We start from the raw sequence: 20,624 nt of genomic DNA, 5'->3' as shown, positions 1-20,624 counted from the left end.
GCACACAATAAACCCAGTATTTTTCAAGCTTCATTTCTCCTTTATTATTGAAACAGTTTTCAGCAGCCAATGATGACTTTATTATTGATTTCTGCAGAACTTGGAAGCAGCAGTGATTGAAGTACAGGAAAAGTATTCCAAATGAAAGCATCCTGCCTACTGATACCACATCTTACCTACCTCAGAGACAGAAAATAAAACTTTGAACAAGGCTGTAACTTTTGGAGAAGGAGGGTAGTCACAGAAGAATCTTTCCAAGCACAATTGAGTTCGTAATTCTTACTAATTCCCTCTCCATCTGCCAGTGGCATGGTGTGAAATTACATCCAGTTTGAGAACTGCTTTAGCCCTGCTCCTGTCAAGGGACATCTATCCATCACCTCATTGTGCAACCTGTCCCATTTAAGACCTAGTAATGCCAAGGCCTCCTGCATTACTTTGATCCAGACCTACTAATTACAAGTGTAGCTCACACTGAGAGGGAAGCAGCCAAATAAAATGCTTTGTGAAATCAATCTCTCCCTGCTCCATTTCCAAGGGGCCTCACAGACTCCTGGCTTCAGGTGAGCATTGAAGTGAAGACTCCCTACTGACATACCTTTATCTTTCTTCCTGCAGTTTGCAGTAAACACAAAACAAAGGCTGTGAATCTTCTGGATTACATGCAACATTTTTCTTTACCAAAGCATGGGCAGTTTTGACAGCACTAGTAAAACAGGAAGGCAGACAAGAATTGTTACTGACTATTTGTCTTCTAGCCAGTATGAAAGGATGAAAAAGCAGAGATGAATCATTTGGATAATAAAAGAAACCGATGTTTAGCAAACAAAAATGCACAACAAAAGGACCCTTAAGCTCTCTAACTCAAGGATTCTAGCAGGATTTTTTTCAAAAATTCCCAGTTCTGCCCCAACAGCAAATGTAGCCCTTCACGGGTATCTGCAGATCCCAGAGCTGCCATAACACCGCTGCTCTCCAAGGAGCAAGGGAGCCCTGGCAGGCAGCAAGGTCAGAGGCAGAGAGCGAAGGGCTGCTGAGGCAACAGCTGCGTAACATCACTGAAACTTGCCTTAACCTCTGCTAACAGCAAGGGCTGAAATAGCTGATGACTCTTGCTTGCGTCAAACACTCCAAGATTTTAAGCAGCAACTGTTTTAACTATGCACACAAACCACAGCCAAACCCTGCTGTTCTTCCTGCTCCTTTGACTTTCCTCCTGATAACACCTAGTTTAAAAGAAACATTCTTTTAGGTACTAAATGTGATTCACTAACACAAGCAAACCAAACAGACTGAATAGGAAGGGGATAGTCAGCCTCACATACAACACAGATTTCTGAGCCTCTATTATTAGTGGATCCAGCACATAAACTTAGGGAAACCTGGGAGTTTCTATACATGTAGGAAATCTCATTCACCCCATGAGGATGCAACAGCAATCCTTGATGGGAAAACGAGGAATCTAAAACCTTAGAGTTATTTCAATTTGGTTTAATTTTATTTTGAGCTCCTAGCAGGTGAATTAACACTAGCTGTATGTAACCCCAGCAACTACAAATCCAGCAATTTAAGATCCATAACTTCTCAGAAGAGAAGGCTAAAACCTTCAGGCTCTTTTATTCAAGACAAAAAGACTTTGCTCACCCAACCCATCCATTAACAGTATTTCTCAACCCTATGCAAGGAAAGAGAGAAACACAATCAGAACAATACAAGTTATTAAAAAGAATTCAAAGTTTAACTTAATTTTGACCTGACAGTAGACAAAATCACTGTGGCAATGCTATATCAGACAGCCTTGAATTTTTTCATTTCTGAGTTAAGTGGTCCTTTAATAAGGCTAAGAAATACTACTCCATAAAACAAATGCATGGAATCATATTTTATGTGCAATGTAACATGATGATACTAAAACGGCTGTCAGTTGGCAAGCTGACATTCTCACTCAGGCTAGTAGTAGAAAACACGATCACTGCAGCATGTGTGTAGTAGCTGTTACAATGTACTTCAAAATGGAAATGCCATGTCCCTACCAAATTTAGATTATTCTAGACAGAAAACAGTGTTATTGTAAGTAGGTTTGTGTCCTTACAAGAACAAAACTGTCTCAAGCTTCTAAAGTTCAAAATAAGTCAAGTGATTCTGACTTCTCTGGTATTGAACTACCTCCTAAGTGAGACTTTGGGTACTACCAGTGGCCACTGATTTGGGAAGAAGAGTGACAATATGTTTTCTTTTACTGACATTGCAGCCTTGTCTTCACAAGATAGGTAATTTGAGGTGTTCCAAAATAATCATTCTTCTTCTGAGATGTCAAAGTATATGACTGTCAGCTATGGGATGAATGTCATCAGTTTATTTCTGATGTGAAAGTTCACAACAGAGTGGGGAAAGGACATGGCATATAGTTTTTGGCAGGGTTAATGGCTCTGACTGCCTTCAGTCATTGAATATGAAGATTGTGCTTGGGATATTTTTAAACAACTTTACAGAAAAGTGAGTTAGCGATAACTGAAAGTACAAATGCAGAAAACTAGATGAGGAGCTGGTGACACTCGAGATGTTCTTCTTCCTTGGTCTATTTACATGTCTTGAATGGCCTCCAAAGGACTTCTGCTCAGCTTGCATAAACTGGTATACAGATACCATTTCTAGATGTTAAGCTACAGATAAACTGGCTTTTTATTTTTTTTTTTTCTTTTTTTTTTTAAATCTAGACAGTAGTGTGTCCATGTGAAACAGTATATAAGGAACAACATGCCCAGACAGAAAACACAACAGGGTCTAATGAATGCATTACTACATACTAACATATACTTCGCTTGCCCCATCTCTTCATTATCATTTTCAATTAGTTAACTATAATAATAATCATATTCTAACACTATGCTCTTTAAAGCCCCTGCAATTAATAAGTAATTTTTCTTCTGTGTGACAGTTATACGTAGCAAATAATGGCCAGATAACAAAAGCCCACATGGAGAAGAAAGGATGACTCTGAGACATAAGAAGACAAAGAGGTAATTTTGCAAGTTAAATCTCCCAGTCAAGTGAAGGGGAAATAGTACTTACCAGGCATAATGCTCTTCATCTGCAAAAGGCTTTCCAACCTAATTACATTCTCACAACTTCTTGTAAAATGATCTGCAACTATTATCTCTATTGTACCACAGAGGAAGTCATAGGACAGCAGCTTACCCAAGAGCGGTCCAGACTTCCAGTTTTCTGCTCTGACTACATCTCAATTTCATTTTCTGCACCATACCCTGTCACTCAACTCCCCTGAATGCACCAACTTCGCCTGCCTAACTGTAGCACTGTGATCTTCCAGCCTTGGAAGATCCAGGTTTTCATGTCCCTGAGAACGGTTTTAGAATGCTTGAAACATTCATATTTTTTCCTCTCATCAAACCAAGCATCATTTTGTGGATAACAACACATTTCCTCTGTGTTTACAGGAACAAGCAACACTTGAGTAAAATGAACAGTCGGAGGAGTGAGGATAGTGCTGAAGCTCTCCTTCTGCTAGGATGAAAATTAGCAACATGCTTCATGCTCCACGCCAGCCCCACTGGGATCACTTGAGTCCTTGGGAAATGCCGCCAGTTTACAAAAGGCACAGAAGTTGTTTTTCCTTTATGGAAGTGAAACCAACAACCTTTTTTTTTTTTTTAAAGTATTTGTTCTTGAACAACTGTTTCACGCTCCTTAAAGGTACTGCCACAAGGCTGTCACAGCTGGGAAACACAAACACCGAAAGCACGCGCCTGCAGTCAGATCCAGCACAGATTAACAATGATACACTTCATGACTTTAAAAGTGGCAGGAACTTTAAACAGATGTATAAATAAGGCGTTGAACAACCAAACATTTTATATATAACTACTGCCTCACAGATAACTGCTTAAAAGAACAAAACCAAGTGATCCAAATATAAACTGCGACTACCTGCCACAGCTTCCAAAACTGCTCCCTGCTGCACTGCGTTGAACCATGAGCACATGGAAACCTTCCTGCCCTTTCCTTGGCCACCGACCCCGGCTCCTGTGACCCTCACACTGTCCCCAGCCACGTTACTCATCTCTCATTCCTTCTCAGTACACAGTAACTAGGTGACCATAATTGACACACTGCATTAACCTGACAGGTGAACCTGACACTCCACCTCACATTGTCTCAGTTTCTATATATTCACAACAATTATATATTGAAATATCAAGGGTGATAGGAACTTTTTATCCACAACCTTAGAAGTGGTAATAAGAAAGAATGCAGGATTGTACATGACATCCTCAGTAACAGCCTGTGTGATACTATAACCTAGGGAAGTGGGATTTTTATCTCTTCCTTCCTTAAAATATGTAACACCATGCAAGCCTGATTGTGCAGAAAACGGTAACTTTAGTCTCTCCACCCAACAAAAGTCTCAGAGAACTTGCCTGTAGTGCATTTCAAAGATGGAGAAGTCATGCAAAAATTTTTATGAAACTAAAAGGTCTTATGCAACCTCCCAAAGCCTATATGCCATAAAGAATGGGCAAAGCTTTCTAAATTAACTTGTTCAGCTGACAAAAGACACTCCTGCAGCCTTGCCTCTTCTCAAAATGAGTCACTGATGTGGACAATGGAGAAGCGGGAAAGAGAAAAACCTATTCAAAAATGACCCTCCCAGGATACAAGAGAACCTGCTGGCTCAAGTGTAGCCCGTCATATGCGCTAAGGATAAAAGAAAACACATCGTTATTCAAAGCCAAATTTGCACTGGGGGCAACATCAAAATATAGTGGAATCTAAGGAAGCAATTAGACTTATTAAGCTTTGGTTTCCTTGACACCCATAATCACTTGAAACTGTACAACAGCAACACAGCTTGTGACCAAATACAGCCTGCAGATAACAAATGTAAGGGAAACACCTAAAATGAAAGTGCAATGAATAGTGAATGATATATTCACTAATAGAAGAAGCACCTGCTAACTGGAGTAGCCCAAGCAGTAACTGGTTTTTGCTCAACAATAGGCAATATTCCAAACTAAGCCAATGACAAAAAAAAAAAAGATACTCACCAGCAAGTGTGTAATCCATATCAAAACCAAAGCACTTTATCTTTTCCATGGCTAAACTTCTGTTTACAAAGACCCTGTAAAGAGAGTAGAAATAAAGCCATAGGTATGAGCATTTTCAAAATAATCACATTTTAGAACAAGCACATTCTGTCAGCTGTCAGGATGTCTGGCTTTCACAGTCAAAATCAGAAAATATACCTGAAAGCGGAGGCTTGTTTCATTTTTTGCCATAAGTTCTCCTCAAGCAAAGCCACGACTTTGCAGGGTTATTCTAATTATTGGTACGCTGTCTAAAGACATACACGCATGCATGCACACACATGGCTTTGCATGTGACCTGCAAAAATTCCTAAGAATAGAAGTGCAAAATCTCCTGAAGCAGAATTCAGAGCTTAAGTGAGAGGAATCTGGAAGCAGAGGATGGGAAGCAATACAATTTGCTTAATTAAAACACATTATTACCAAGAGGTAACAAGGAAAGGAAAAGAAAATAACATTTCTGTGAATAAACTCACAGCATTTGAGCCCTCTTTGGAACTATATCTACAAATTCCAAGCAAACCTAAACAGATCCATTTCCACATTTATGCCAACAGTGTTAAAAACATTTAATAAAGCTTTGAAAAAGTGACTGAGATAAACTTTCATCCACAAGAATATACTATTTCTACAGTGAAAATTTTTCTTTTTATTTATAAATCCCCTGCAACTCCCCAACAAAACTGCTATTTTTTAAATTCCACTTTTACTATAAATGCTTATTGCAATGAGAATCTAAGCTGAATACTTCCAGGCTCTTATTTGATTACAATGTTTTAATACACCATATTCAATTTAGTTCAAGTAAATAACATGGTAAAGAAATAGGTCAGAGAACACAACAAAAGCCTTTCTTGCTCCCTGTTCCAACTACTACAGTAACTAAGCTGCTTATGTTTCCCCAGAACTTTAAACCATATAGCAGATCTGTAATTCAACAGGACTTCTTTCCACCGTCTGTCTTATCTGAACTTTAGAACTAGAGCGAGAACTCAGCTGCAGGATGGAAGCTGAGCTTCTCGACACCGATCTCAGACAGAAATTCCACATACTGCTCGAGCTGTGATTCCAAGACAAAATTCTCCTGTATGAGAAAAGTCCGAGAGCCTTCACCTGTACTCTGATACGTGAAAATTCACCAAATATTTAGTAAGTACGTTGCCCTCAGCAGAGTAATTAACCTCTTAAAAACTGAAATCGGCAGCACTGCCGTGTAGGAGGAACGGCACAGGGACAGCGATACAGCAATGGAGACGGCAAGTGCAAAACCAAGCGCTCGTACACTCTGAAAAGCTGAAAGAAACCACTGGGACATTCTCCTCCGCACACACGTTCTGGGCAGGTGGCCGGCATGACCTGCCCCTTTAACTGCCCGTCTCGACCTGCCGCGGCTCGGATTTTAGCAGCAAACTGCTCACATCAAACTATCACACTTCTCTGCAAGTCGCCTTACCTCATCTCTCACCGACGTGCTCCTTGTTTAGTTCGCAGCAGGCTGATTCATCTGCTTGTCTGAATCACATTACACAATTCCTTTAAAGCTTCCCTAGCACCGATGCAATTTTGCTTGGATCTGATTTGGCTTCAGAAGATCATTATGTCTGAACCAAGCCTTAAAGTACTGTATATCTTCTTGGACAGTGTTCTAGAAAACACATCTGTGGCTAATTTAACCAGTCACTGGATATCGTTGTTGTTCCACACAAATCCACTTGGAATACAGTTTCTCTGGCAATAGTATCCTTTCCCCCTAACCTTGCACACTCTCTCTGGGAGTCACAGTTTCCTGGCAAAGTGCCTGCCTTTGACAATGGGGCTTGTCACCAAGGGGCCTCGGAGGTTAAAGATGACGCTCTTTTCTGATAGATTTATGTATTACCTAAACAAGACAAAGTGACGGGGGAAAAAAATGGAAACTAGTAAAGAACTGACTTTTGGAAATAGGAGATGGGATCGTAAATCATTAAAATGCACTCCTGAAATAGCCAGCTTTTGAGTAGGTGGAGCAAATTACCCGAATCTGCAGTCTGAATCCGTGTTTGTCTTTTAACATCAAGACAGCTCTGATTCACAAGAGTCCAATGTGGAATGCTATTTGGTACTAAACAATCTCATACTCTTTATAATGAAGATGATTGTGCTCTTTTGCTGCTGATACCAGGAAACATTATTTATTAGCTAATTCAAGCACATGATTTCTGATATCATATTTGTGCAGTTTGTTTCTGAAAGTGGAGAGCTCTAAGAAGGAAAAACATACCTCTGGGAGACACTAGCAACGTTTTTTTTGTCCCACCTGGGTAGACTGATTTTTTTCTTGCCTTTACGCTTAGCCCCCGGATCATAGTTTTCTGTCCTTCTGGGCAGGACAAGAACAGGAAGGGAAATTTAAAGATGCTCAGAAGAGCGTTTCAGAATTGCAACCATGGGAGCAGTTTCCCAAATCAGGACAAACACCAAGCACTAAGACAGAGCTGAATGCGCTTATAAAAAGGGTAATACGACAATGCCTGTGAACAGCGAAAACAAGGGAGCTGAGACCCAGGAGATCTCTTCCAGTCCAGCCTGCCTATGTTTAGATGATGACGACACCAAACTGGCCAAGAACGATGCAAAAATCTCTAAGCCCCTGATATTTTTTCATCGCTTGCTTTCAGAGTATTTACAAACTGAACCCCCAGACTGAAACAAACAAACAAACCAACCCAACAAAAAACCAGCACATGTTGATACGGAAGATCTAGAAGAGTTTACCAAAGGCAATGAAACAAACAACATCTATTAGAATATTTTTGTTCCAAAATAAGTCTTATGACTAAAAGATGAAAATTACTACACCAGCCCCCTCTTGGTAACAGCTGGTGAAGATCTCTCTTTCTCCATCAACTTGTAAATATTGCCTATGACCCAGAAACCCTGTGTGGCAGGGTCTAATCATGCCCCAACAGGGCACCGGACCTGGGAGATTTCAAGGCATCCTACCGACTGATTTGACATAGTAATTACTTCACCCACTAGTGCTGCAGTGAAGCAGAGCAAATATTTTAAAAAGCTAAAGAAGGCTATTACACAACATATTCAGGACAGGAAACAACAACACTTTAATCAATTTAAATTTGGATATGCTTTGGCAGATTAAATGGCAGACTAAACAGTGGCAAAAAAACCCCTGGAACTAATTTCACTTCTCTCATGAAAGCCCAGCCAGATATTGGGTTATTTTGTAGGCACTCGGAGCCTCAACTTTAAATCCCGATAAAGGAAGACATCTCCCATGCACAGTGCCCCCCTAGACACAATAGGCTAAGTAGATACGTACAAATATTTACTCCCAGAAGGTGACCAGCTTAATTCAGGGGGCTTGCTCAAAGTCGTAAATATCTGCAGTATTCTAGAAACTAAAGATTTGAGATTAAATCACCACAACAGTTTCTGGGAAGAGTCAGGTGCTTCTCAGAAGCTGCAGACTTAGCCCATTTCAAAGCTGTGCTTAGATCCCAATCAAAGGTATGCTCAGCCTGATTTCAAGAATCAAATGTGCCTGTTGGCTACACAAATGTGATGGCTCCACAGAAGATACGTTACAGAGAAATGACAAGAGCTGTTTTGAATGACTATAAGGCAAACCAACACTAAGATCCTAAGAACCCTAACCACCTGAGAGAAAAGATCCTCTGGTCTCTACAGGAAATTATGAGATGTCAAGTTTTTTACAGCTCATCTAGAAAAAACAAAAGTCAAAGAAGCTTCTAGATTACAAACAGTGAAGATAAAGTCAGAATAAGAGCAAAACTAAACTCAATCTACATTATTAGGCAAGGAAGTTTTAATCTAGAATATTTTTTCCACTTGCAAGAATCAGAAGAAATCACACTTTCCCTTCCCCTTATTCTGGTTTTTTCCATTCAGAAAATAACAGTTTTAATTAGGAGCACTGAAGTTAAAAATTAAACTGATCTAAAAATTTAACAGCACTGGGCAGTAAGACACATCAAACTGCAGGCACAGTGTGAGAACACCTGCTCTGTTCCTTGTGCTGAGCGTCAGAGGCGGGTATTGCCTAAACCGGGTATTGCCTAAACCGGGTATTGCCTAAACCCACCTGCCCAGCCCCACACTTGTCCGCAGCCAGAGCATCTCCTGAAACAAGACATTGCCTTTCTCTTGCCTTTATCTTTCTTTCCTGATGAAAAAACAAGCTTAGCCTGGCATAGATCCATGCCTTTGGAAAAATGGACCTGAGGAGCTGTTTAAGGGAAACGACGAAGAACATTTCCTCCCTAATGAGTTCTTCCTTGAAGACAAAACCCACTGCTTGGCCACAGCAGAGCTCTCACTGATGACAGTATTTATTTTCTTTTTGAGCTATACAAATTGTGCTGGATAAGAGAAAAACATGTTGTATTGCAAGGAAGAAGAAACTGCTGTGCGTGCGTAAAAGGAGTCACGGAACCCTGATATGCTCAACACTACAATTCACAGTCCTTTATATTTTTACAGGAGAACTTATCTCAGTTTTGTTACCTTTCTAGTCAATTAATTCTAAGGCCAGCACATAAATCCCAACTCTTCTCGAGTAACACAGAAGAGGAGTGCATGCAGAGAGGGAGAAATGTTTTTATTTTATTTGTGCAAAATCTCAAAAGCTTTCTGTGCCATGAATGAAACTTGAACAGATAATATTCTTGTAATATGACCAACAAAATAAAAAAATGCACAGAAGTATACAACTAAGGAAGAGCTCAACACATGGCTCATGACTCCTTATAGCGAGAAAATGAAAATGAATATGTGAGGTGAGGTCTGGAACAGAACACTTCCATAATGCTTTTCCAAATATGTCTAGAAATATGTTGCAGCAAGAATCATTTTTAGTCAGGAGAGTATGTTTCACTGGAAATTTAATAAAGACAAAGAAACCTGTAACAGTGCTGAGTGGAACAGCAAACACAGTGGGAGCTGGCTGAGCATGACCTACATATGTGTTTAAAAAGACCGGGGTGGACAGTTGGCCTTGAGCGAGTTACAAAACAGGGACTAACTAGCCAGAAAGCTCAGACTCCTGCTCCCTCAAAGTTTAGGCACTTTGCTTAATCTTCACTTTATGGACAACTTCCATGTTTTAATAAGCTAGAACAGTTAAAAAGAAATAAGAGGGAACTAAACAGATTAGCTTTTAATAGCCGCTCATGTGCAAGTTCCCCACATCTTTAAAAGGCTAACAATGAAAAAAAATCCTGCTACTCTTATGACAAATGGATGTTCTCAGTATTACTAGCTAGTCCCCATGTGTTGTGTGGTTGGGGGAGATGTCTCACTACATGACAATATAGTTCTGGTTACAAGCGACTTCCACCAACAGCAGTGAACTCGGATGAATCCCTCACTGACTTCACTTGCCAGGCACAAATCATGTGAGCAACCTTAAGACACTAACATATATCAAAATGTCTTGTCTTTGGGTGTGGATGCTTTAGTATCTGTCTTAGAAGGAATAAGAAATAAACTGCTTTAAACACTAAAACAAATGCAATTATTCTTTTGCCTCTTCAGGCAGGTAATGACCATTCCATATATTATTATTTATCATACCACTTTCATATTTTTCTTTTACAATGTTAGATTTTCAGAGTTCCATTTTATTTGTTCTTCAACTGAAGAGGAATATTCTGACAGGTCAGTATGTTTGTAATCGTATTTAGAGATAGTGCTTGGGCTTGCAATAACTTCAGGCAGATGAAACGGTATCAGAGAAGACAGAAGGGCACAAAAATTTCCTGGCTGCTTCTAGTAACATTTCCAACATAGTGCCCTGCAGTTTCACAAGACTAACTATCCTTGCGCAACTGTAGCGATAGAAAACTGGACAATCAGGTTCCGACTGGAACTTAAAACGTCTGATGAGGCTTGTACCCAGAAACACGACTATGAGCACTTCCCTCTGAAATTCAGCAGCAATCAGATGGAAGGCGATAGCCTTGGCCATTTCTGTTTCCATTGTTTGGGTTTTCTTCCCAGGCAACAGCAAAGTGCCAAGAAGCTCACATATGGATTCCATCCCAAAATAACACCCGTCTGCTCTGTCAAACTATTAAAGCCAGGGATCATGGGACATTTTCGATGTAATTTCTTTATTATTAATTTGGCAAGTGTTCTGCTTTCTCATAAGCTTGTCCATTCTGCTGCCTTAACGCTCCCTCTCCCTCCTCTCTCCAATGTCCAAAGCACTAAAGCAAAACAAATACACAGAGCCACAGGCTGCCCTCCACTGCGCACAGGCCACCGCGCGAGTCCACGGGGGCTGCACAAAGATGTATGAGGACAGACCATTGTCAGCAGTGCGTGCAGAGCCACCTCATCGACAGGAACATCAAAATGCCACACATCGCCTACCCAAACGTGCCTGATTAAAAGCGCATTTTCAGACCGATAAAGGCATTTTTCTCATTTGCCACCTCGACTAACTGATCATTTTAAAGGGACTTTATATATAGCTACACAAATAGATAAAGTTTCAAGCCTCATACCTTAGTTTATATAACATTTCCACCTGTTTGCAATCACTGATGATCCAGTATCAATAAAGTGAAGAAACAAGATTAGCAGTCAATAGCCCAGAGTTCATACATTTAAACAAACTAAAATACATCTTTAACCCTAGAAATCAAACCAATCAATTGGTAGTCCTTCTGCTTTGTCATCATTAAAGTATATACCATTTTTTTTACCAGGATCTCAGCATATATTATCAGTTTAAATCACTTAACGTATGTTACTACCATAAGATGCTTTGAAAGCAAATTGAAGTGCAAAACTATGAAGCAATTTATTTAATACTCTGTGATGAGTCAGCAGGAGAATTAGGATTAGGAATCACAATGCCACATCCCATGCACTAGCCAGTAAACAACAGTGCAAGAGAACAAAACTAAAACAACAGAAACCCCACGTTCAGGACGAGAAGTCTCAAATAACTCTGGTGCAAAATGGTAAAAGCATCCCAAAGTCTGTATGTTTAACCAAAAGGCCATCTCAGCCTTACTGTCCTGTTAAGCCAAAAGCACCAAATAAAAGTAAATGCAAATACCTGTTTCCTGGATCTTGGTAACTGTCAGTAACAAGAGTGGATGGAACACCAACTTTTTCCATTATTTGCTTTAACTAGATGTGGTTGCTATTTAAACCCTAAAGAGCTATGTGAGATAATCCAGAGGGTGCCTAGAAGTGCTCACTCCAAGTTAAAAAATAGACACTAAGGCAATTTCATGGCTCAGAGTCAACCTAGTTCTTGCCTAATTACTATCACATTAAATGACAGTACTCCTCCAGAACAAATGACCTAGTGATTATCCTCTACCCGGAAAAGTCAACAAGCAGCGCACGAGGGAGGTGGCCTCACAACCACTCACGCTAAGGAAAAGCCACTAACAACTACACATCCATTTTATTTCTGAATTAAAATGTATGTTGCCAATAGCACAGTAATGCAGTATCCTCTTACCAGTGACCTCTGCTAGAGAATGAATAACATCTAGCTTGTATATTAATCCATCTTCAGACCTCACCTCCAACAGGCTCCAACAATGTTGTATAACGAGGTTTGTGGCTGATAGTAACAGTAGCTAACCAAAAAGACTTAATTAAAGTCATCAGAAATACCCTGAGGATAAAACCTCACCACTTCCCCTCCCCTACAGATTTTTCTGATTCTTGATGTTGTTTATACGGCCTTTGAGCTCTACAGCATATGTGTTCATATTCACGAGCTTTGCTTAATTCATCAATGACATCAATACTCTAATTTCTTAAGCAGCTATACTAACTGATTCAAACACCAAGCAAGACTTTTGGGATGAAAACAGCTACAAGAGGAAAACAGCTATAAATATTTGATTTTGAACATTCTTGCCTATGGCATTCAGACATGATTATCATATAGTTATCATAGTCTGAGTCAGTATGCATTGCACCAGTTAAACCAGTCTCAACTGGGAGTTCTGGCAACAATGTTATATGCTGAACATCCATCCATCAAGTATAATACAATAAGGGCAATACCCGAAAAAACACACTCCTGGTATGAACAACCAGAATAAAATATGACTATCAGAGTGGCATCTTCAGAGCTAATTTTTTATAGTTTTTTAAAAGTTTCATGCCTACAAGAACATTTTCATTTTTAAAGTAAATTATTTTTCTCGGATTGGAAACTTTTCCCCTTATTTTATGCTGCTTCAACATTTAAAATTCAAGTACATCAGATCAGGCATAGTTCAAGAGAACCAGAAAGTTGAATCAATTGTTCTAGGTATCTCCATCGATATTTAAGTAAGCATGAAGTAAACAAACAGTGAAACAAGTTTTTAAAATTTCACTTCAAAAAACTACTAACAGCATTTAGAAAATCCCAATGAATGACTGAGCCCAACTGGGCTTCCGACACTTGTATCAAAAGACGGCCCCAGTTATGGTCACCTGTAAATGTGGCCCAGCTGCCCAGCTCCTCTAGCCTTCCTGATTGGGCCCATAAAATCACTGAGACCAACTTCAAGGTTAAAAAAAATCATTTTAAATTCAATTGTCTTTTTAATTGTTTTTGTTTCTAAGTCACTTTAGATTAATGTTTTCAAGGGTTTTTTTCTTCAGATGCTAGAGTAACAAGAAGAGGAGACAGAAAAAAAAAGAGACTGAAAGACAAAAAAACAAAGAGAAAGAAAAAGAGAAAGAGAAAGGGAAAGAAAATAATATTGACAATGAATGCCTTGTCTTTTATATCTTTCTTTTTCATAAAACTGGCAGCGCTTCAGCAACATCCAAGAGTCAGAGCATACTTGGACCTCACTGAAACAAATTCACACCCTAGAACTGATGGCTGTGACCAGCACACATATTCTACATCTGAGCAATTATTAAAAAACTAAAAATAAAATATAAACCAACAAGGGGAAATAACTTCAGTCCTATTCTATCATGTTAAGTCTGCACTTATCTTTAAAGTAAAATCACATCTGTTAACACTAGGATCACAAAAAATACCAAAAATAGACATCTGACAACGCTGCCTCTGGAATGAGGTTGTTTCAGATTCTTACAATACTGGATTATCAAAATAACTCCCATGAAACTGGTACACCAAAGCCATTAATAGCACAGATTTATACTACAGTCTTGGCATCAGGTTCTCTCATTCTCTCCTGTTCCTTCCCTCTCTCTCAATCCTTCCTTCTCTCTCTCTTTTTAAAAGAGGGTAGTAGTTTCAAAACTGCTTCATGTGTCTCCAATGTTGTGCTTTCCATGAAAATCTGAAGGGCTGGCAACTTTTCTGCTCAATATGTTTGAATAACACATTCCTAGATTCTAAAAAGGAGTACTTAAACTGTACCGCAGATTAATTTTGGACTACCAGATCCCAGCTCCTAGTGGGAAACCCTCCTTTATATGAGTACACTCTCATCTTCCATAAGGAAATTCTTTCTGAAAGTAAAGATTCTTTACATGAGGGTAAACATGATGAAGACTTGAATGTATGAGCTCTTAAGGACAAGTACTGCTTCCTTTGGACCTTGTACAACACTTAGCAGACTGTCAGCACCTACCCATAACAAAAGCTGAGGAAATACTTAGAAAAAAATAAATAAATAGGTCTTATTCTGATTTCATTTCCATCAGTTTAAATCAGGAGTAACACAACTAAAGTCACAGGTAAAATTATGACACAAAGGTAAACCTGTCAATGACTTCAACAAGGTAAAGATTTTTTTGCCAGAGAATGGTATAAAATCCCTTTTTACATGCTATATATAGTTGCATTCATTAGACATCTCCATATCTGACAAACCAGCTGACACAGGCTGACTCAAAAAATGCCACCACTTAAGACATGTGCCCAAACATATTCACTGGAAACTGGAAAGCCTCAGAAATGCATCACAGCATCCACTACTTAGCCTTAGACATTGAAACTTGCACAAACCTGGCCTATCATGTGATGCTAAGGCATTTTTCTCTACTTATACTCCATTTGGAGAATCAAAAGATACCTAACACTTCCAAAACACTTTCTCTGAAATACCACTGTATATGAATCACAAATGCAACATGGCACTTAAGCACGAGGTTGGGAAATTTGACTTTTTTTCTGTTTCTATATCAGACATACATCTCCCCAACTCCTGCTGAATATACTCTGATCATCATATCGCATGACTTCTCAAACTAAACAAGCTAAACTTTGAAGATACACCTCCCACAAACAGAATATTGACAATTACTAGATGGTGTTGTTTTTAACTCTGTAACGATCCAGACATCTGATAAAGATACAGACTGCATCCATCTTCTGTCCTCTACGCCTGGAACCCTGGGAGCTGTGGACTAAATTCTTGGCTCAACGAAACCAATGTGATCTTGTGAAAACAACCTAGTGTCTGTACTTTGATTCCCAAACTATAAAATGAGAGTGATACCATTTATTTTATTCCATATTCTATCTTATTTATACAGACTGTAACTGTTTTACAGCAAAGATGGTTTCAGGCACACCTACCACAGAAAATGAAGCTGAGATCTTGACTAGTGCTTCTACATTCTCCTGTGGCACACACAATTAACCATACTAGAAACAATTCTCAAACGCTTAATTTCTGATCTAATTTGATTTCCTCCTTATTCATATTTGTGCATTCCAGTGTGTAAGGCTATGCTCTGCCAGTTTGAACTGCAATAATTACTGTAACATCTCTGCCACTGAGTATTTCTTGACCTGAAAGCCTGTATCCCAAAATTTAACTTTGATTAATCTTTCAACTGCATTAAGAAAGTATGCCCTCACCCACTCTAGTACATGTATCTCAGCTCTACTGATAGTAAATTCCTGCAGGCTAATACCATGCTACGTTCTAAGTTCTCTTCCACTAACACTTCTGCAACGAAGGTGCGAACAACCTTTCTGTTTAACTAACAAGCAAAAAACAAGACGTGCATTTTATGCTTAGTTTATGTCCCTCTGCCTCAGCACTTTTAGTTTTGGGGTTAAATGAACAACTTACCGGTGATAGGCTTCCCTGCGGTACTTTTTCAGAGCATGCCCATCCATGTTTGCGGGGAGATCTGCTGCATTCTGGAGTCGGTCGCTCCATGAGGTTGTCATCTTCAAATGCTTATTTATTTCTGAAAGAGGCAGAAGAGAAAAGCTTAAGTTCACAGCTTTTTTTAATCAGAAAGTTGTCTGTTTCCTGGTATGAAGAGATGCAATGTCATGCAGGAAGTCTTGCAAAGTAGTCAGTGGAATGATTTGAGTTTGCAGGTCAAGAAAGATGCTTTCCTCTGAGATGTTTAATGAGATAGGGTGTTAGAACAGAGAGCTAGGAAGGCTTTGCCACATAGCACGTAGTGCTTTTCCACTGCAAAGACATTCCTATCCATTGTGGTGAAAACGCATTTAGAAACAGAGACCTTGTTTTCACTGCTGAAAAGGGGTATTTTTTGACACTAGAGTTACTAGTATGCATTAGCTATAGCTGATGGAAAACCTACCATTTATACATGAAATAATTTAAGCAGGGCAAACCCTACAAACCCCAGCAGGACTAATCTTGCTACTTTTACCACAAGGTAAAAATAAAGAGCCTTGTCTCTGGTCATTTGATCTCTAAGCAAAGACAAAGATCCAAACTGATGCTAAATGAGCAGAAACAATTGGAAGGAAAGTAGAAAGATGATCTTTTGTCCTCTGCAGGTCAGCCACATTCAGACAGAGCACAAACGCACTGCAAACCTGTAACACTAGCAAGGCACATATTAACCAGCAGATCTTCACAAACATCTGCACCCCTTCACAAGTACTGGTTGTCAAAACCAAACCACTGGACAGTCCTTCTCGTCAAGAAGGCCCTGCCGTGACGAAACAGGGGTCCCTTTGCCAACTGTGTTATTAGCACAATGGGGCAATCCTGCTCGCCCCCTCCTCTGGCCAGATGTGTGTCCTGCTGCATCCCTGGCACCAGGTGGGATGAGGAAGGAGCCCCGTGGTGAGTCAGTTCAGCTCACCAGTCCAAGTCCTCACCCATCAACACTAACCAACCAAAAGCAAACAAAAACTGGGTAGTTCACCACTAGTCAGCAGGCTGAACCCAGCTCAACCTGTCACAATGCTATCTTTAGTATCGGTGCAAAGAATGGGGTGGGAGACGCATCCCACAGTTATACCAAGTTAGGTACAATGTGAAACCACATTCTTGTGTAACCCACACAACTGCTGGACCGCAGGACTTGGCTTGTTTGCTCTTCCTCAAAGGAAACAAAACCACCCACAAGCGACAAGGGCAATGATACAGCAACCATTTCTAGATACTTTTAAAATATGACTGCACTCATTTTACAGAATGGAAACTAGATTATTTCCCCAAAGTAGAAAGTAGAGAGAGTGTCCAAACCAGAGCGTTGGAAGTCATGGCACTTTTGGCGGTCACACACATGCTCATTCTCCTAGAGGAAATCTGTGTAATTTTTTAGTTTTAAATTTGATTAAAGAGCAACAGTTGCAATTGTAACAGCATTTGTTAGTCTATTTACCTTCCAGCCGCTGGTCATAAAAAAATCAAACAGAGGGCAAACAGCTCATCTGTAAAAAATACGTTCCTCCCTCCCTCAGCATTCTCTGTGTGCCTCCCAGTTACTATAACTAAGGTTTACAAACATATCTTCTGCCACAGCCTAAAGGTCACCAAATTTAGGCCCTGGCAGGCTGCCCAAGGGACCACATGCCAGAGCAGAGAGCTCTCCCCCCCAAATTCCCTGCAACACACCCAGGAGAGGAGGTCACCGCAGCGAGAGGTCGACGGGCCATTGCAGTCAGCCGCAACTTCCACAACAGGGCATACAGGGAGAAGCAGCTTCTAAAATAGCCCAGGCCCTGGCCACCAAGGGCTTATAAGTAATTTCCAGCTATTTAAACCGCGCGCAAAGGCAGATGGAAGGCAGCACAGGGCACAGAACTAAACAGCCCGCGAGCATCAACCTATTCCACTTCAAAGGCAGGACACTGCCTGCAGCAATGCCTCTTAGGGCAGCAATGGCAGCCGCAGCCCGTGGGCGAGGAGAAGTGCCCGTGCAAGAGTGACAGGCTCCAGGTCAGCAGCTGAGACACGCAGCACTGTGAGGGAACCGGTACAACCTCAAGACTGCAAAATATAGAAAGGGCTTGTGTCCCCAGAGGGTGGAAAAACATCTGCTCCATGGATATTTCAAGATGGTGCAGATCACCACCACCTTGGTCTTAACCCAGAGCTATTTTAAAGCTACTAACCTAGAGCTACAGATGCAGATCCAGAAGATATAAACATTTAAGGCCTCTAAAAGGCATGTTAAATAGGTCTGAAAAAACTGTTGCATGGCTGGTCTTGTGACTCTTAGGCAGCTCTGGGTCTAGGTCTTCCAGCTGAAACAAGTCCAAATCCAAGCTTCCAGCCACTGAGAAGGGCTACACTGCTCTGCTCACCCAGCCAGACATAGCAAGATTCAAAGATTTACATCCACAGCCAAAGCCAGAGACTTTCTGTTCTGCCAGCCCCTTCTTCCCACTTCATCTGCTTCCCATTACCATCACACCACATCAGAGATGCTAATGCAGGTACTAGGATAGGACTGTTCCCAATGGCCATCCAAGCCAGACATCTAATAGTTCACCAACAGCATCCTACAAAATACCCTAAAACCCAGATGGCAGAAGAATTGTAGCAGGCTACCTTTAACAACAAGCTTTCTAAAATTAGTAGTTTGAGCTCCTATGTGATGAAACCCTCCTCTACAGTAGGAGAAACCAGACAGCATCATTTTGTGTGTGCTGGGATTCAAAAAGCTGAGACCTGAGGCAACCACAAAAATCTCAGTTTCCATAATTAAGCAAGAAAGGCCTGAATTATTTTAACAATCCAGCAGTATTTTGCTGTAGCTGTGATGAACAGAGTTCATAGGCAGGACGAGGTTTGTAGACAGAGGCAATATCTTTTATTAGACCAACTGGTATGGCTGGAAAAAATAGACAAGCTCCTGGGCACACAAGTTTGTCTAGGTTTTCAAACTCTACCCGTTGCTCTAATAAAAGATATTACCTCTACTTTCAGGCTTTGCCCTGATTTATTTATTAAAATCTTTCTTTTAATGTTCACAGAGCATAAAATAAAAAAATCTTATGCTGAAGTTTTGTATTACATTAACTCAAAGGCACTCTTATAGCTTAGCAGGCTCCACTGGCACTGTGACAACAGCTCACTGCTTTGAAATGAAACCCTAAAAACTGACAAAAGATATTGTGATGGATGTTCCTCACCTAAAAGTCTTACTCACACAAAAAGTCTCATGAACTTTAATGAAATTGTTCTGATGCTTCAAAGGTGTAAAAGTCAGCCTACCTGTGTGGGTAAGAGACATGGGACCTGGTCCCTGAATACAAATTCCTTTTTCCAAATAGAGAGAGAAATATAAGAAGGGCCAATTCTCTCCATACACTTGTAAGCCACTGGAATAAACATCTAAGAGGGCAGGCAGCCAGCCAGGCAAGATTCTCAACTCTGAGCAACTGAAATATGATGCATCTTTCTTTAGTTACAAATCTATTTTTGAAATCAATAATCTGTAAATAGCTTCACATTAAAATAGAAATCTTTACATAGATAAAGCATGTCAGAACACCTCCTCATAATTTACTGCAAACATGCTCCTCGCCAGTTCAGTCTTAATTAAGCATCTGATAGCACTTATGATACAGGGTTTATTTTGAAAAAGAATTTAAAATCTCAGCTTCAAAGCTGTGATACAGAGCTACTATCCAGGACATATACTTGGGTCCAATTGTCAGATTTTGGCTGATTTCAAGTATTATCCATAGTGTATTTTTTTCATACATATAAAACAACATGTCCAAAAGCACTCCCTTCAAGTTTTACTATTATTTTTCTTATCTATTTTGGCCAACAGTTCGAAATTTCTGCACCTGTTAATACTCAATGTGTTCAGCTTAGATGGATTGCTTGTATTTTTTTTCGGAGTTTGTTTTAACACTTTGATGATGCAATGCCAAACCAGAGGCACACACAGTACAACATAGAGACGAACAAAATAGCAGTGCCAATTCCACTTTTCCCTGGATATTATCTGGGAGCTTATATAGCAGAAGACAAAAGCATCACTAACCAATCCCAAGGTTGTAGCGTACTCACACTGATTTGCCATGCACTACATCCGCCTCTTCTCACACGTTCTGCTTCAGGAATCATTAATACCTTGTCAGTACGACCCACACGTGTACGTGCACAGAGGAAAGCGAACAGAGAGAAAAATCATCACACCTAACGTTAGCTACTTAAAAGCTTTGCATCTAGTCAGGGGCTGTGGCTGTGCAGACAAATCTCATGGCACCCTTGCCAAGCCTAGAGCAGTTCCTGGCTCCCCACAGTGATGCTGCTCCATCACAAGGGACTTTGTGGGGTCTCAGCATGAGAGGAATGAACCATGTTAAAT

General features: G+C 40.2%; 1 protein-coding gene across 6 annotated transcripts in view; it reads right to left on the bottom strand.

Moving 5' to 3' along the window:
• The window catches only part of NT5C2 (5'-nucleotidase, cytosolic II), a 61,885-nt gene that overhangs the window by 25,442 nt on the left and 15,819 nt on the right, over positions 1–20,624 (bottom strand). The window contains exons 2-3 of one of the 6 annotated variants that reach the window (XM_065639482.1): positions 16,154–16,274; positions 5,067–5,140 (exon numbers count right to left, since the gene is read on the bottom strand). In XM_065639482.1, coding sequence (XP_065495554.1) covers positions 5,067–5,140; positions 16,154–16,254 — 175 coding nt within the window. In that variant the 5' untranslated portion in view covers positions 16,255–16,274. Of the gene's footprint in view, positions 1–5,066; positions 5,141–5,264; positions 5,366–6,218; positions 6,355–6,387; positions 6,489–6,558; positions 6,804–12,192; positions 12,288–16,153; positions 16,275–20,624 lie in introns of those variants that run through there. The other 5 variants (XM_065639484.1, XM_065639486.1, XM_065639483.1 and 2 more) reach the window with 5 other exon arrangements.

The sequence above is a fragment of the Caloenas nicobarica genome, chromosome 7, assembly GCF_036013445.1.
Source record: "Caloenas nicobarica isolate bCalNic1 chromosome 7, bCalNic1.hap1, whole genome shotgun sequence".
NCBI lineage: Eukaryota > Metazoa > Chordata > Aves > Columbiformes > Columbidae > Caloenas > Caloenas nicobarica.
Note: the sequence above shows the minus strand (reverse complement) of the source record. Positions and strands in the feature narration are given on the sequence as shown.